General features: G+C 45.6%; 1 protein-coding gene across 4 annotated transcripts in view; it reads left to right on the top strand.

Annotated features, from left to right (window-relative positions):
- Ak7 (adenylate kinase 7) overlaps positions 1-16,886 on the top strand; it is a 74,470-nt gene extending 57,584 nt beyond the window's left edge. For all 4 annotated transcript variants that reach the window (XM_045155477.1, XM_045155476.1, XM_045155475.1 and 1 more), the window contains 4 exons: positions 7,312-7,509; positions 8,389-8,609; positions 15,075-15,233; positions 16,666-16,886. In XM_045155477.1, coding sequence (XP_045011412.1) covers positions 7,312-7,509; positions 8,389-8,609; positions 15,075-15,233; positions 16,666-16,704 — 617 coding nt within the window. In that variant the 3' untranslated portion in view covers positions 16,705-16,886. The remainder of the gene's footprint in view (positions 1-7,311; positions 7,510-8,388; positions 8,610-15,074; positions 15,234-16,665) is intronic.
- The last annotated feature ends 243 nt before the right edge of the window (positions 16,887-17,129 follow it).

Raw genomic sequence — 17,129 nt, 5'->3', positions numbered from 1 at the left:
TTTTTTTAATTAAGAAAAACACAAGGGAGAGTATTACCATGGGATTTTTTTATAATCATGGAAAATGTTAATAAAAATTAAATAAATTAAAAAAAAAGAAAAACACAAAGGTAGGTGGTATTTCTAAGGATAATACCCAAGGTTGACCTCTGACCTCCACATCCATGCACATTTGAACATACATACACACACACTGATTTTTTAAATTCAATTCAATTAAATTTTATATGTTATAACAGGTTATATTCGTATGGCCCCTGCACCTGTTTCAGTGGGGGCCTCCTCAGTGGGGTTGGTGTTCACTCTGGAGTCATGAAGGCCTCAGTCAGTCCCCGTGGGGGGAGAGGGGCTGTGCCTCAGGTTCTTCCTACCCACTCTGTGGCTTTTACCATCTTTCCACCCCCTCTTCTGCAGTGTTCCCTGAGCCATGCCGGCCCGTTGGCAGTCTGATTTAATGTTGAGTTCTCTGTGGTCTCTGGATTTCTGCTTTGATTTTTTTTTTACTGACAATTTCAATAATTATAGACAATAAATCATGATAATTCCTTCCCCCCTCACCTTCACCTTCGCAACTCCACTCTCCATCATATCCCCTCTTCCTCTCAATCAGTCTCTTATTTTGATGTCATCATCATTTCCTCCTATAATGAGGGTCTTGTGTAGGTAGTGCCAGGCACTGCAAGGTCATGGATATCCAGGCCAGCTTTGTGTGTGGAAGAGTGCCTGGTAAGCAGTCCTACCCTCCCTTTGGCTCCTACACTCTTCCCACCACCTCTTCCGCAATCAACCCTGAGCCTTGGAAGGTGTGGTAGAGATGTCTCAGTGCTGAGCACTTCTCAGCACTATGGGGTCTTTTCAGTCACCCCAGAAGTCACTGCTCATGCTTTTTTTTGAGACCTTTATAATTTTATTTATTTGACTTGATACATTTATTTTGTTTACACCTCTTTTTCCATTATTGGGCAATATTGTCTTTTTCTTAGTTTCTTTTTCTTCTTCCTTTTTTGTTTGTTTTTTGAGGTAGGGTCTTCCTCTAGCTCAGGCTGACCTGGAATCCACTATGTAGTCTCAGGATGGCCTCTAACTCATGGTGATTCTCCAACCTCTGCCTCCCAAGTGCTGGGATTAGTTTCTTTTTTATATTCATTTTTTTAAAAATTATAACAGGTTATTCTTTTTATTCTCTGGCCCCAGCTCCCATTACCTTAGAGGCCCTCCTCAGGGGTTTATGGTCTTCACTGTAGGGTCATAAGGGCCTCAGTCAGTCCCCATGGGATAGTGAGGGACTGTGCCTTGGGATATTTCTGCCCACTCTGTGGCTCTTATAACCTTCCCTCTTCTGCAATGTTCCCGGAGCCATTGTAGGCCTTCTGGCAGCATGATTTAGTGTTGAGTTCTCTGTGCTTGATGGTTTTTGATTAATCACTGTATCTGCCACTGTTTGCCCTGGAGCTGGTTGTCAGGATAGCAGTAAGAACAGTGTTCATGTTGCTTCTTCCTTTGCAATTTCTTCTGGGCCCTGGCAGATATGGTAGAGGTGGCATGTTTTGTGGTGGGCAGTTGGCTATCTTCTTATCAAAGACAGTGGATCTTGATTTCCCTTCATTTTGTTTTTCTGCCATTTGTAAAATAAAACACATTTTCCAACCCAAAGTGAGAGCAGCTTGGGTTAAAGGGAATGTGCAAAGTTATTTGAGAGACTTTGCTGTACAGGCCCGCTCTTCTTCTCCAGAGAGCAGTGGGGGCTTCTCTCTGAAGCCTGAGTTTCCTGACCATGAGATCCTAACTCGGTTTCCAGTACCGGATATGAGTTCTCTCTCCCACTGAGTGGGCCTTATGTCCATTCAGAGAATGTTACCTGCAGAGGCTGTGTGCCACTATTGCACAAATGTATACTTCTTGTCCAGCTGGTTGATCTTGTAGTGTGCAGGGTCCCCTGCTTTGTCATGCTGTTGGCGACTGTCTGCTTCCAGCAGCTCCCACAGGGCTCTCCAGCACTAGGAGGACTGGCCAGGAGGGAGCTCGTTTTCGTTTTGGTTCCAGCATGGTAATTTGATGTCCTGTGACCATGGCCTGTGGTGTCCCCAGCAACAGGGTCTTACCTTTTAGCTCTGGCAGGTAATCAAGTGTTTTGGCAGTGGCCTACATTTTGGGGACCTCATGGATGTCCCTGGCCAATAGCTCACTACATACACCAATTTTTTTTCCATTATCTAAGTTTTTTTTTTTAATTGAGGATATAGCCTATGACTTTTAATTGTTGACCATTTATCCCAAATTACCCAGCTTCTCTCTCATGGGTGCCATCTAACTGTACCTACACAGGGTCTGCAAAACCAAAGAGAAAATACAGGACAAAAGCTCAATTCCTGTGGTATTCAGTAGCTTTCAGTCATTTCACTATCACTGGTGTATGGAGGGTTACAAAAGTGGCTTGGAAATAGAATGACTGAGCCAGAAAATATCGGTTGGAATCAAATATAAGGTTAGACAAAGAGTCTATTTTATTACCAAATGATATATCTGTATACCTATTATTATTATGTTACTTGACCCTGCTAAATTGCTTTTTAATAACAACTAGTAATTTCCACTGATTTCATTGCCCTGCCAGGAATAAATCTGAGGCATCAATTGCCACTTTATGTAAAACTTTCAAAGAGACTGTTTGAGGGGAGAAGGGAGAGTATAGCTCAGTGGTAAAATGCCCAACTAATACGTGAAGCCCTAGTTCAATTCCCATCCCTGTGGGTGAATAAAAGACAGATTGTATGAAATTAAAAGTGATAAATATCGTGTCATGGGCAGCATGCATGCACGTAGCTATAACAGTAGCATATGATACAGAATAGGGTGGTTCTGATGGGAATTCAATTTTTTGTTGTTGTTGGTTTTTTGAGGTAGGGTCTCACTAGCTCAGGCTGACCTGGAATTCACTATGTAGTCTCCGGCTGGCCTCAAATTCAAGGTGATCCTCCCACCTCTGTCTCCCAAATACTAAGACTAAAGGTGTGCACCACCATGCCCTGCAATTTTTTTTTAAAGTTTTGTTGTTAAACTAGGTGTGGTAGCATACACCTTTGATCCAGCATTTGGGGAGCTGAGGTAAGAAGATCACCATGAGTTTGAGGTCAGCCCGGGCTAGACTTGATTCAAGAAAACTGAAAAATAAACTTTTTATCGTTGTTTTAGTCAGTTTATACAAGGTATAATTATAGAGAATAACTTTTGTGTCATACTATCTATACAAGAGCAGCTGATTTTATCATCTTAGGTCAGAGTTGTAATTTAAAAGTAACTACTCCCTGGCTTCGAATCCCTCAGGGACGCAGTTCCTGGCTACAGTCATTCTTTTCTCTTGGCGGGCGCAGCTGGCAGAGAGGCTTCCGAGAGCACCTTGTCCCATCCCACCCCCCTCGTGGCAGTCACCCTCAGGGAGGCTAGTGTTGGCCTATGGGCTCCAAACCAACGGCAGAGCACGCAGTGCCCAAGGATGGGTTACGTCAAATAGCTCTTTGTAGACATGCGCCTCAGAAAATGTTGAAACACAAAGTGACTCCTCTAAAATTCCAGGACTGTATGGCTAATGAGAGAGGGACGATTCTAGACTTTTTATTCCTTGTAAACTCCATGGTAGATCAGAAAGTTCCTGCTGAGGCAATGGGATAAAATACAGCTCAGAAGGCTCCAAGACCTGCACTGTACCAGATAAACACTCATGGACCTCTTCCCCATCCTGTGGGGCAGGACTCACCCTCAGGCAGCCAGGGCCAGGGCAAAAGCCTAGAGATCTGTCCAAGTCCCCTGCCCTAGTGGAGGGAAGAGCTGGCATTCAGACCCAAGGCTTCTCTCTCTAGTCCCTCCACGAACCACCCAGAGTGTAAAGAAATGGGGTTCCAGGGGGTCTTAACCACAGTCCACTGTGCTGCCCTCTCTTTGAACAAAGTCCAGACACATTTAAGATGTAGTCTATTTGGAAGGTTTATCTGCTCTTAGTTCATTGTCCTCTTTACAGAAATCGCCTTTATTTTCTGTCTTCTTGAAAGAAATTAGAGATGTGTTTCACTTGAACCTGTGGGGTCTTAGTTTGTGGTGGTAACTGAGTAGTGACAAGGGGCGGCCCATGCTTCGGAAGGAAGCATTTGTCAGTTGCATTTCCTGAGAGGAGGGTCTTGGTGAGGAGCTCACGTGGGCTCAGGCAAGGGTGAGGGCAAACCCTAGGCCACGGCCCTTGCAGGGCTTTCCCTGGGAGAGCCAGGCAGGCCAGAGTAGAGCCTGGGCATTGGCTAGTCAGGGTGTGGAGGTGCCTGTAGCTGTCTGGAGCCTGGCCTGGGGTGACTTTGAGTAGGAAGATACTGGCTTGACGTATGAGAGGGAGAGAGAGAGAGAAGAGCGGTGGCTTGCTGGTGGGAGGAACTTGTAATAAAAGGAGTTACTATCTCTAGGACCACTCAGGGAAGTCTCTTCCTGGTGTGTAAAACCCCCTGAGATGTCAAAACATCATGAGATGCAGGACAACATGATCAATGCCAGCATTTATTCTTGGCTTGAGTGACAGCCCGTCTGAATCTATGCTGATTCCGCCCTGGATGTATTCTCTGTTCCCTACCAGCCTCTGTGTCCCACTGGCCTGAGCCTATGTCCTGTCTGATTCTTCTCAGGTCTCTTAGTTGAAGGGCAAACTTAGAGTTGTACCTATCTGATAATATGAAAAATGTCATTCAAACCTAGGTTTTAGCCAGGTGTGGTGGTGCATGCTTTTCGTCCCCAGCACTCAGGAGGCAGAGGTAGCAAGATCGCTGTGAGTTTGAGGCCAGCCAGGTACTACAGAGTTAGTTCCAGGTCAGTCTGGGCTAAAGGGAGATCCTACCTCGATAAACAAAACAAAACAAAACAAAACAAAACAAAACAAAAAAAACAAAAACAAAGAAACCTGACTTGGTTTCCCATGACCATAAATAGCCAAATACAGTGACCTCACCTCCTTTTTTGCACAATCTTACCAAGCAAGACCTGTCACTTGCTATACCCAAGGAGTCAGTGTAAGACATTGACATTGTGAATAATTATCTCCAGGTATTTAAAAATCTTGAACTTGGTTTTCCGAGGTAGGGTCTCACTCTGGCTCAAGCTGACCTGAAGTTCACTATGTAGTCTCAGGGTAGCCTCGAACTCTCACGATCCCCCTATCTCTGCCTCCCGAGTGCTGGGATTAAAGGTGTGCGCCACCATGCCTGGCTCCTTTTTGGTTTTTTGAGGTAGGGTCTCATTCTAGCCCAGGATGACCAGTAATTCACTATGTAGTCTCAGGTTGGCCTGGAACTTAAAATGATTCTCCTACCTCTGTCTCCCAAGTGCTGGGATTAAAGGCTCTGAATTTCATCTAGACCACAGGGAGTCATTTAAAAGAACAGGTAGGTAGAGTGATCTCCACCAGTATGACCTCTGGGTGCTCTGTTGGTTTTACTGCATGGAACACACATATTTCATAGCCAACAGCATTGAGTGAGGAAAGGACTGGATCCATGGAAATGTAAGTCCCAAGGATAGAAACACACACACACCCCGCCGCCATTTTTTTAATTTAATTAGGCAGAGCTGAGCATCGTGGTGCACACGTTTAATCCCAGTCTCGGGAGGCAGAGGTAAGAGGATCACTGTGAGTTGGAGGCCATCCTGGGACTACATAGTAAATTCCAGGTCAGCTTGGGCTAGAAGGAGACCCTATCTCAACAAACCAAAAAAAAAAAAAAAAAAAAAATTAATTAGGCAGATCAGCCACCAAAGCATTTTATTCAGAGCCTGTGATTGTTGTGTTGGCAAGAGGCAAAGTGAGGGACCAGGTGTAGTGGTGCAAACTGTAATCCAAGCACTTGGGAGGTGGGAGGAAGGAAGACCAGGAGTTCACAGCCAACTGTAAGTACATAGTAAGTTTGAGGCCAGCCTGTGCTCTATGTAATGCTCTCTCAACAACCCCCAAAACAGAGGCAAAATGAGAAATGAGTAAGAAGCTTGATTTTATTAGAGATTTTCTGTGTACTGTTCCTGCTGCTTTTTGTTTTGTTTTTCCAAGGTAGGGTCTCACTCTAGCTCAGGCTGACCTGAGAGAATTTACTATGGAGTCTCAGGGTGGCCTGGAACTCTTGGCGATCCTCCTACCTCTGCCTCCTGAGTGCTGGGATTAAAGGCGTGCGTCACCACACCCAGCTTGTTTTGTTTTGTTTTCTTTGAGGCAGGGTCTAGCTGTATCCTAGGTTGACCTAAAACTTACACTGTAGCCCAGGCTAACCTAGAACTCACTGCAGTCGGCTCAGCCTCCTGAGTGCTGGGATAATATGTGTGTGACACCATGCCTAGCTTCTGCTGCTTTTATAGGGAAGAAGATAGGGAGGGATGGAAGGGAATGGATCAAACTACCTACTGACTTTACAGGGTGCTGGTGTGGTCACCTTCTCACTCCTGAAACAAACACCCAACCAGAAACAGCTGATGGGAGGAAATGATTTATTCCAAGCTCACAGGTTCCAGGGGAAACACTATCAGTGGCGGAGGAAGCTGGCTCAATTCCATAGATGCTGCCATACATAGTCAGCTCCATGCAGCTGGGATGAACATCCAACCAGGCACAGTTTATGGGAGGATGGGATTTATTTCAGACTTACAGATCCAGAGGAAGTTCCATAATGGTGGAAGAAGCTGTCCCCTTTCGCAGATCCACACAGACAGAAGAAACCATCACCACACCACTAAAAGCAAGCATGCTTCAGGGACCCCAGGCAGAACTCAACACTCTGCATACCTTAGGCTAGAATTCCGCTCTGGCCCCCAGTGGCACGCCACCCCTCGCCCCCAGCAGGAGTCTGTCTGCTGGGGCAAAGCTGCTAACTCAATTCACTAACACTTGAGTCTATTATGGAGCATAAATTCAAACTACATCGATGCACAGCAGAGACACCGCCAAGTAGCCAGAAAACATGAACAGCCAGAGCTCAGGCAGCTGTGAACACACCTTAGGGCTGTACTAAATATTCGTCCCCAGTGACATCTCCAGTAGGTTGCTGGAGACTTTAAGTAGGAAGCTTATCCTTAATCAAAACTCCCTAAGGCTATGGGAGACATACACTCACATTCAATGCACCACAGATGGTCTCTGGAATCCTGTGATCTTCATATATGTATCTTCCATGCGAGGTGACAATTTCAGCAGTCATTTGTAATAGCATGAAGCCCCATCTGGTGGCCAGACATGGTTAGCTATGTCCCATCTGTCCACCAGCACTGTGCTGCATGGTGTTTTTTCCTTCTTCCTAGAGTTCGTATGTGGCCTGGATGCCTCGGATGAGTTTCTGAAGGAGCGGGTGATAAACCTCCCCGAGAGCGTCGTGGCCGGAACCCACTACAGCCAGGACCGCTTCCTCCGAGCTCTTAGCAACTACCGGGACATCAACACGGATGATGAGACTGTCTTCAACTACTTTGACGAAATTGAAGTCCACCCGATATACATCGGTATGAGATGACCTCCAGGGCCTCCCAGCAAACCCTGGTGTACGTCTGAGTAGGACTGTGGGGCAAGGGATGTCTGGACAGCATAATGCTGTGACTAATGGGGTCAGGAAGCACTGCTCCTGGCAGCCACCTGACTCAGTGACACAGTAGTAGGAGGCTGTGATTATGTGCAAACAGTCGTGTGGATTATGAATGTGAAGGCCAAACTGGCCCATTTCTCAAAATAGATGTTTGCTTGCTGTGGCAGGTGGCTGAGGGGCATTCTTCCAGCTTTCCTGGGCAGGGCTTGAGCACTAGTGCTATGCACTGACGCTCCCACCCCCACCCCACCAGCCGTTAGTCCAGTCAGCTCGCCCCTGAAAGACCCGGAAGAGCAAAACAGCTCCTCGTTGCACCCCCTGGGCTCCTGTAAACCCAGCAGCCCTAAGATTGAGACTGGTGCCACATGCTCCAGTCCTGCACCCATCCACTCAAATCTGTGGTGGTTATTAGAACGCACAGACCCAAAGCCAGGCATGGCTGCACACGCCTGTAGTCCTAGCACTCAGGAGGCTGAAGCAGGAGGCTTGCTGTGAGTTTGAGGCCAGCCTGGTCTATATAACAAGTTCCTGACTAGTCAAGGCTACATAGTAAGACCTTATATCCAAAACGCCAACCAACCACTCAGCTGGCCAACAGACAGGCAGAGAAGTGCCCGAGCCCAGCCCAAAGTGCTCTCCCCACAGCTGAGTCTGAACTATGCTGTCAACTAGCAAAGGAAACCTCAGTGTGACAGGTGACATCTTTGCTATCACAAGTATGTAGCAAGACAGCATTTTCCTAGCAGTAGGCAGGCCTACAAATAATATGTGGTGGTCTTTTCTTTTCTGGTATATAAAGATGTAGGAAAGCTTGAAGACGCTCAGAACAGACTTGCTATCAAGAAGCTCATCAAAGAGATTGGGGAGCCTCGCAATTACGGTTTAACAGAAGAGGAAAAGGCAGAGGAGGAGAAGAGACGTGCAGAGGAATGCCTGGCCAGGGAGGCCGCTAAGCAGGCAGAATATGAACACAAGGAAGCCACGGAGACAGCTGAGAGGATAGCTCGCTGGGAGGAGTGGGTGAGTGTGTGAGAGAGGGTCTTCCAATGGAGGCCTGCACAGCAATCTCGGCCATTTCCTCTTCCACGCCGCTGCAGGGAAATACCACAGATGTGCCCGCAGCCAAGCTTTCCATTGTTGTTGTTGCTGTTGTGCATACAGTAAAAGAAAGACATTCAGGCTCCTTTGCCTGGTACCAATAAGTATCCATTGCCAGCGTTATTAACTACATATCACTACAAATGTAAATGCAGAACGTTGCATGTACATTTACTGTGTGACTTGAGTGACTTTCTTCTATTTTCCCATCTAGCCTGCGCGAGCAGCCCCGCTCGATTCATTACCCAAATCACACAGGAGAGCGATTCTGCTTCCAAAACAAGGGATCAAATCCATCCCTCTACTTCTGTTTATTTTTATTTATTTGAGAGTGACAGAGAGAGAAAGAGGCAAATACAGAGAGAGAATGGGCATGCCAGGGCTTCCAGCCACTGCAAATGAACTCCATACCCATGCGCCCCCTTGTGCATCTGGCTAACGTGGGTCCTGGGGAATCGAGCCTCGAACCAGGGTCCTTAGGTGGGCTTCACAGGCAAGCGCTTAACCACTAAGCCGTCTCTCCAGCCCCATCCCTCTACTTCTGATCAGGATGAGTGTGAGTTTGTTTTGCGACAGAGTCTCATTCCTTGAACTCTTGGTCACGCTCCTACCTCAGCCTCCCAAGTGTTGGGATTACAGGCAAAAGCCGCCATGCTTGCATTGATGCTTCTTGCCTGAACTATGTGTTCTCTTCCCACTGGGCTTCCCAGACCTAGCCTGTCCACTTCCAGTCTGCCTCCACACACTTCCCAGGTACTACTTCCTGGTGCAGACCCATCGCAGCTGTGGTGGTTTGAATGTGAAAGCATGTTCCCCACAGAGTCAGCTACTTGTGACTAAGCGTCCTACTTGGTCTTCAGCAGGTGGAGCCCTGCCGGGAGGAGTGTGTCACTGGCGTGGATCTTGAGTCCAGCCCTCCTAGGCGTGTTCTGAGTCAGCTTGAGCTCTGGCTGTTCGTGCTTGCATGTGCTGGTCTTTGTCTCCCTGCTATGGATGTTTGATGGAGTGAGCTACCTTCCTCCACCATGGAGTAAGATCCCCTGGAATCTGTAAGCCAAAACAAACCCTTTCCTCCCATAAGCTGCTTCTGGTTGGGTGTTTGTCCAGCAACGTGAAGGTAACTGCAGCAGCAGCAATTCCCTGTTTGAAACTCCTCACAGGCTGTCCAGCACCATTAGATGGACGTCCGTTCCTCGTGTTGTGCCCACAAGCTCTGATGCGACCAGACGCTTCTAACAGTCCCAGTCTGAAGCCATTCACGGAGGTCTCCTTGTGCTGCCTGTGGGGCGCCCTCCTTATTTTTCTCATTTCCACCTTCTCTGAAATTCTGACTCTTGCCTCTGTACATGTTGTAACTCCCTTTATGTTTTTTAACTTTCCTCTTATCTAATGTAGATTTTATAAATTTATGCAGATTTTATATACTTATCTTGCTTCTTATCTGTTTCCTACATAGAAAATGTAGGTTTTTTTTGAGGACTAGATCATTTTCTTTGTTGATCATGTCTTTGTGGAATGTTCTATGTATTTTCAGTGCCTACAACAGTGTATCAGACACTCCATAGAAAGAAAAGCAGGGAAGGAGGGAGGAAAGAAAACTTTCGTAACTGGATACCAGAGCTCATGCTACGATGCCTGTCACCGTAAAGGCTGATGAGCAGAGACGAGAATCAAACTGTTAAGCTATATTTTATGCAGAGCATTGGTTGTGGAGGCAGCAGATGAACATCTTACAAAAAATAAGCTGCTTCCATACCATCTCCAGCCAGCAGGGAGAAGGGGGTGGGAACAAAGGCTGCCAATCATTCTGGAGCTCACTTTTGTCCCCTGTGGTCAGGCCATCAGCCATGTTTATGAGAATCTGCTTCTCTCATTATCATCTGCAATCTCCCCTCATTCTCTGGATGTCTGGGCTCAGGCACTTTTTAAAAACAGAGTCTAGGGCTGGAGAGATGGCTTAGTGGTTAAGGCGTTTGCCTGCAAAGCCAAAGGACCTCAGTTTGATTCTTCAGGACCCCCATAAGCCAGATGTACAAGGTGGTGCATGCATCTGGAGTTCATTTGCAGTGGCTGGAGGCCCTGGAATGCGCTCTCTCTCTCTCTCTCTCTCTGTGTGTGTGTGCACCTATTTCCCTCTCTTTCTCTCTCAAATAAATAAAAAAAGAAACTAAAAACAAAACAACAGAGTCTAGTTAGTGTCTGTGTGTATCATCCAAATCATTCAACCCTGTACTCCTTCAGGGGCATCTGGGCTGGGGTGGGGCTAACTCAGAACATTCACAATGTGAATGTGTTAAGTACCTGCTTATTCCTGGAACAGAATACAAAATTGTCCCTATCCATGCAAGGTGTGGTGGTGCATGCCTTTAATCCCAGCACTCAGGAGGCAGAGATAGGAGGATCGCCTTGAGTTCAAGGCCACCCTGAGATTACATAGTGAATTCCAGGTCAGCCTGAGCTAGAGTAAGACCCTACTTCAAAAAAAAAAAAGAAGTCCCTATCCATCATCCCTCACTGTCAGGAGTCTCTGTAAGACTTGCAGTCGTATGAAAGATGGCATGCTGCTACTGTGTACCCAGATGGGTGTCAGTATGGCTTCTCCCCGGAAGGGAGTTCTCAGACACATAGTTGTGCATATGAAAGCACACCATATGTAACAGTGCGGTGTGAAAATTTCTGAAGTATGCCTGGGTCTGAAGTAAATATCACAGACAAAAAGCAAGCAGGAATCAAGGTGGAAAGACATTCAAGCTGTCAGGTAGCCATTCACAACTCCCAGTTTTCCCTAAGCTCTTGGCCTCAGCTACTTTGGAAGGGCTGCCCCAAGTGGCTCTATTTTGTTCTTGGCTTGCTATATAGCCCGGGCTGTCCTCAAATTCACAATCCTCCTGCTTCAGCCTCCTAAGTGCTATGAGTACAGGCATGTACCGCATGACCAGTGGGAGCTCATTTAGAGTTGACAACACACATCGCTCCCTGGCATCTGAACAATTTTTCTTTTTACTTTTAAAAATATTTATTTGTGAGAGAGAGAGAGATTGAGAGAATGGTCACTCCAGGGCCCTTAGACACTGCAAATGAACGCCAGATGCATTGAACAATTTTATTGGAAGACATCCTGATTAGTCGCCTGGAGGTTTGGTGCCTTGTCACTGAGATGGGGTCTGTCCTGGTTGGTGTCATCTCATCTCCTGTGTGGCTGTGTGTCAGGGGGAAGAGTGACACATGTCACGGCATTAGTACCAACAATTTCCTTTATGGCCGCTTTAGACAACTAAGTGTTTTAGAAGGAGGGGCTCTCAGGCCATGCCCACCTGGAGTCATTTTTAAAATTTTGTCTGGCCTGTGGGTGGGCTTAAGAAAACTACTACGAAAAATAAATACTCGTTAGATTATCTTAGCCTGAGAATGTGTAGGTAGGGTATGTATGTGCTTTGGTGCCGTATGTGATACACACACAAACACACTCACACATGTACACATGTGCAGATAGATGTGTACCCCATGTATGTGGAGACCAGAGGAGAATGTTGGGTGTCTTTTTTTGTTTGTTTGTTTGTTTTTCAAGGTAGGGTCTCACTCTGGTCCACACTGACCTGGAATTCACTATGTAGTTTCAAGGTGGTCTCGAATTCACAGCCATCCTCCTACCTCTGCCTCCTGAGTGCTGGGATTAAAGGTGTGTGTGGCAGACAGCTTCATGTTCACTGAGATGAACTTTCAGACCAGGCACAGTTATGGAGGAAGGGATTTATTGAAGCTTACAGATCCAGGGGAAGTTCCATAATGGCAGAAGAAGTTGGTCTGCCTTCACAGGTCCAAGCGGAGAGAGAGAAGCACAAGCCTAAAGGTCAAAAGCCACAGCACACTTCAGGAACTCCAGCTAGGCACACTTTGCATATCTTTAGATTGAAGTCTGAAACCCATCGTCACAATTTAAGACCCACCCAGTGACATTGCCTCCAGCCAGGTAACCAGCAGATGCAAACTACAAACAAGCAACTGAATATATTGGGGCCACCTATTCTATTCAAACCACCACAGTGTGCATCACCATGTCTGGCTCATGTAACTCCAGACACATGTACCACCTTTTGCATCTGGCTTATGTGGGTTCTGGGAAATTGAACCTGAGTCCTTTGGCTTTGCAAGCAAGTGCCTTAACTGCTAAACCATATCTCTAGCCCTGTTTAACTTTTTAATATCAAAAACATCACCATCTTATTTCCTTCCTTAATATCATGAGACTGAGCATCATAACAAATCTACCAGTTTGGTGAGCATAGTATATACATTTAACCAGACAGCAGCAGATGTTATACCTCCTAGGGCTCATGACTACCTGTTTTAAGTTTTCAACATCAGAGACGTATTCCCTCCCATGGAACAGGTCTCCAGTCAAATTAGAGGGTGGTTGGTTTCCCCTTTAACACACGTGCCACTATTGCACCTGTTGGTTCATTTGGCCTGGCTGGCCAAATACCAAGCTTGCAATGTCCACCGTTGAGTATCTTCACTGCTGATTTCTCTCTCTCCCATGGAACTGCATGTAATGTGGCCTTTTCCAGCTTTCTGTCAACTGATCTACATGGAGGAGGTTTTCAGCTCAGCTCCAGCAGGATTTCTCAGTAGCCTTACAGCCTGAGTATGTGGAGACTTCAGCAATAGGGTCTTACCATCTATTCCTGGTGGGAAACCAAGGGCCTTGGCAATGGCCTGTAATGTTTGAGGGGCATCAGGGACCTTCCTGGCCAACAACTGTCTGGAAGGTATCCCATCCCTGGCACTCAAATTTTCTAGTAACAATCTATGGCTCCTGAGTGCTCCATTGTCCAAAAAAGTAGGTTTCCATATGACTCATTTATATTCTCTTAGATTTTGATTAGCCCTTCCTCCACCTTGCCTTTATTCAATCTCTTCCCCTGACCTCACTTAGGCCTTTTCACCCACATTAATCTGTTCTTCTACTTACATATATACAATACCATCCTATTAAGTCTCATCCTCCCTCCTTTTCTATCTCCTTTCTCACTTACTGGCCTCTGCTACTGAGTTTCTTACTCACTCAGAAGTCCAATCATTTGCATATTTGGAGTTTTAAAAAGTTTGTCTTCAACATAATTTTTTCTTTCCCTCAAAAGTCTGAGTGTTACAGAATGTCTCAGTTAATTTCTCATTGCTGGAACAAAATACCTGACCAGAAGCAACTTAGGGAAGGAATGAGTTTAATTTTTGATTACAGTTCCAGAGGGTGGAGGCCATCATGGTGGGGCTTGGCAGGAGCAGGAAGCTGGTGTTATGTTCTCACATAAGCAGGGAAGAAGAAGAGGAGGAAGAGATGGAGAGGAAAACAGCAAGTGGGGTTGGGCTGTGACTCCCTCAAGGTTGCTCCAGTGACATACTTCATCCAGCAAGGCTTCATCTCCTAAGGTTCCATAGCCTTCCCAAAGAACACCACTGTACTGGGGACCAAGTGCTCAAAGACATAAGGCTATAGGGAGCATTACATTCAAACCACCACGCAGAGCATTACTTTCCAGCTGGTGGCAGACATGGTAACAGAGCTTCAATGACTTTGGATAGCTAACTATCTATAACTATCTATAAGGAAGAAAAGGTGAGAAATAAAAGTGAGCCAAAATCTTTTTAAAATATTTGTATTTTTATATCAATTAACTCGTTTATTACTGGCTAGGGGTGCCTCAGATGATCGGGTTTCTCCTGCTCCTTCAGCCTCCTGACGGCAGACGGGTCTGTGACACAGAGGTTGTGCTGCGGGTCCAGACCTCACCAGGCCCGTTTTCATGCAGGAAACACAGTCCCAGATGCCCACAGCCCGCCACTTCATCTTGCTTTTGCCACACAAGGAGCAAGTACACTTGGTGTAGAACTCACTCACAACCTAGGCTGGCCTGTAATTCAAGGTGATCTTCCAACCTCAGCCTCCTGAGTGCTGGGATTGAAGGCATGTGCCACCACACCTGGATTGATACTTTCTTCTATGTTTGTTAAGATTTTGAGGTTTTTCTCATAGGCATTTTCTCCACCTGTGCCTGTGTTATGGATCTAAGGACTCCTGATGAAGTAATGTATTAGAAACAGGAGCAGCCTAAGAAGCAGCAGCATCTACTTTTAGTTGGGTAAGAATGTCCACATGAGCTGGGCGTGGTGGCACACGACTTTAATCCCAGCACTCGGGAGGCAGAGGTAGGAGGATCGCTGAGAGTTCGATGCTACCCTAAGACTACCCAATGAATTCCAGGTCAGTCTGAGCTAGAGTGAGACTCTACGTGGAAAAAAAAAAAAAGAAGAATGTCCTCATGGTCTCCCCTTTCTGACCCTGTGCTTTACCCCATGCCCTCATACCCACATGTTCTGTTTACACAGAGTCAACGACTAGAGGAAGTGAAAAGACAAGAAAGAGAGTTACTGGAAGCTCAGTCTGTTCCCTTGAGAAACTACTTAATGACTTACGTCATGCCAACCCTCATGCAGGGTCTCAACGAGTGTTGTAAGCTTAGACCAGATGATCCTATTGATTTTCTGGTAAGATTTACTTTTTATTATTTATTTGTGTGTGTGTGTGTGTGTGTGTGTGTGTGTGTGTGTACGTATGGGCATGTGCATACCCTGGTGCATATGTAGAAGTCAGAGGACAACCCTGGGGTGTTTTTTCTCTTCTTCCACTTTCTTGACACAGTCTGTCTTGCTGCTGCTGCTGCTTATGAGCTTCCAGATTCTTCTGGCCCCACCTTCTGTTGCCATAGACACATTGAAATTCCAGATGCATGTGCCACTTTGTGTTTGGTTTTACATGGGCACTGAGGATCAAACTGGGGTTGTCAGTGGGCTTGCAACCAAGTGCCTTTAACTGCGGAGCTGTCCTCCCACCACCAATATTTACTTTAAAAAAATAGGTTGGAGAGATGGCTCAGTGGCTAAAGTGTTTGCCTGCAAAGCCTAAAGACCCAGGTTTGATTCCCTCATACAGATACACAAGGTGGTACATGTGTCTGGGGTTCATTTGCAGTGGGTAGAGACCCTGGAGTGCCCATTCTCTTTCTGCTTCTTCCTCTTTCTCTCTTTCAAACAAATAAAATATTAAAAAATACATATACATATATATATATATATATATATATATATATATATATATATATATATATAAATTTTTTGTTTGTTTTTTTGAGGTAGGGTCTCGCTCTAGCCCAGGCTGACTTAGAATTCACTGCGTAGTCTCAGGCTGGCCTCAAACTCATGGCAATGTCCCTACCTCTGCCTCCTGAGTGCTGGGATTAAAAGCATGTGCCACCACACCCAGCCCTCAGATTTTTTTCTTTTCTTTTCTTTTCTTTCTTTTTTTTTTTTTTTTTGAGGTAAGGTTTCACTCTAGCCCAGGTTGACCTGGAACTCACTATGTAGTTTCAGGGTGGCCTTGAACTCATGGCAATCCTCCTACCTCTGCCTCCCAAGTGCTGGGATTAAAGGCATGAGCCACCATACCTGGCTGAAATTTAAAAGGAACAACATCAAATATATTCACACTTGACAATGAGACTCTTTTCTTCATGCATTTGCCTTGTGTGTATGTGTGTCTGGGCCTCCAGGGTGTCCTGCTACTGCAAGTGAACACCAGATACATGTACCACTTTGGGGTCTGGCTTTACATGGGTGCTGTGGAATTGAACCTGGGATAATTCAATTTATTCATTTGAAAGCAAAGAATTTATATTACTTTTTTTATTTTGAGACAGGGTCTCACTCTCACCCAGGCAGAACTGGAACACAGTCTGTATAGTCTCAGACTGGCCTCAAACTCACAGCAATCTCACACCACTGGCTCCCAAGTGCTGGGATCCAAGATGTGTGCCACCACACCCAGCTATGTTGCTTATTTCTAAATTATAAACATTCATAATACAGATATGTGACAATAAGTACCTTGTAAATTGTTGACTTTTTTCTCTTCTAATTGCAGGCAGAATATCTTTTCAAGAACAATCCTGAAATGCAATAAGCCTTCAGCCCTCTGAATCACGTGACTTCACCACTAGAGATCAACCTAACATTATAACTTGAAAAACTGCTTTTAAAAATGTCTTTCCATGTTTTAGGAAAATTTTCCTTATATAGTAGAATTATTGTGAGAAGTTGTAGTGCAATGAATGATGTTTCATTAAAACTGTATCTGCAAAGTAAGCTCATAAGTCTTGTGTGCTCAGATGCTGTGGGACAGGTGTTGATTTCAATTTTCATTCTTGGTCAGTTCCAAATATTCTGCCCCTGCACATTCATGTTCATAGTAGTTTAAAATCAGTCCCTATTATTTAAATTTTTTGTTCATTTATTTATTTATTTGAGAGCAACAGAAACAGAGACAAAGAGGTAGGGAGAGAGAGAGAGAGAGAGAGAGAGAGAGAGAGAGAGAGGGAAAGAATGGGC

The sequence above is a fragment of the Jaculus jaculus genome, chromosome 7 (genome assembly GCF_020740685.1).
Source record: "Jaculus jaculus isolate mJacJac1 chromosome 7, mJacJac1.mat.Y.cur, whole genome shotgun sequence".
Taxonomy (NCBI): domain Eukaryota; kingdom Metazoa; phylum Chordata; class Mammalia; order Rodentia; family Dipodidae; genus Jaculus; species Jaculus jaculus.
This window is presented reverse-complemented; position numbering and strand designations above follow the sequence as displayed.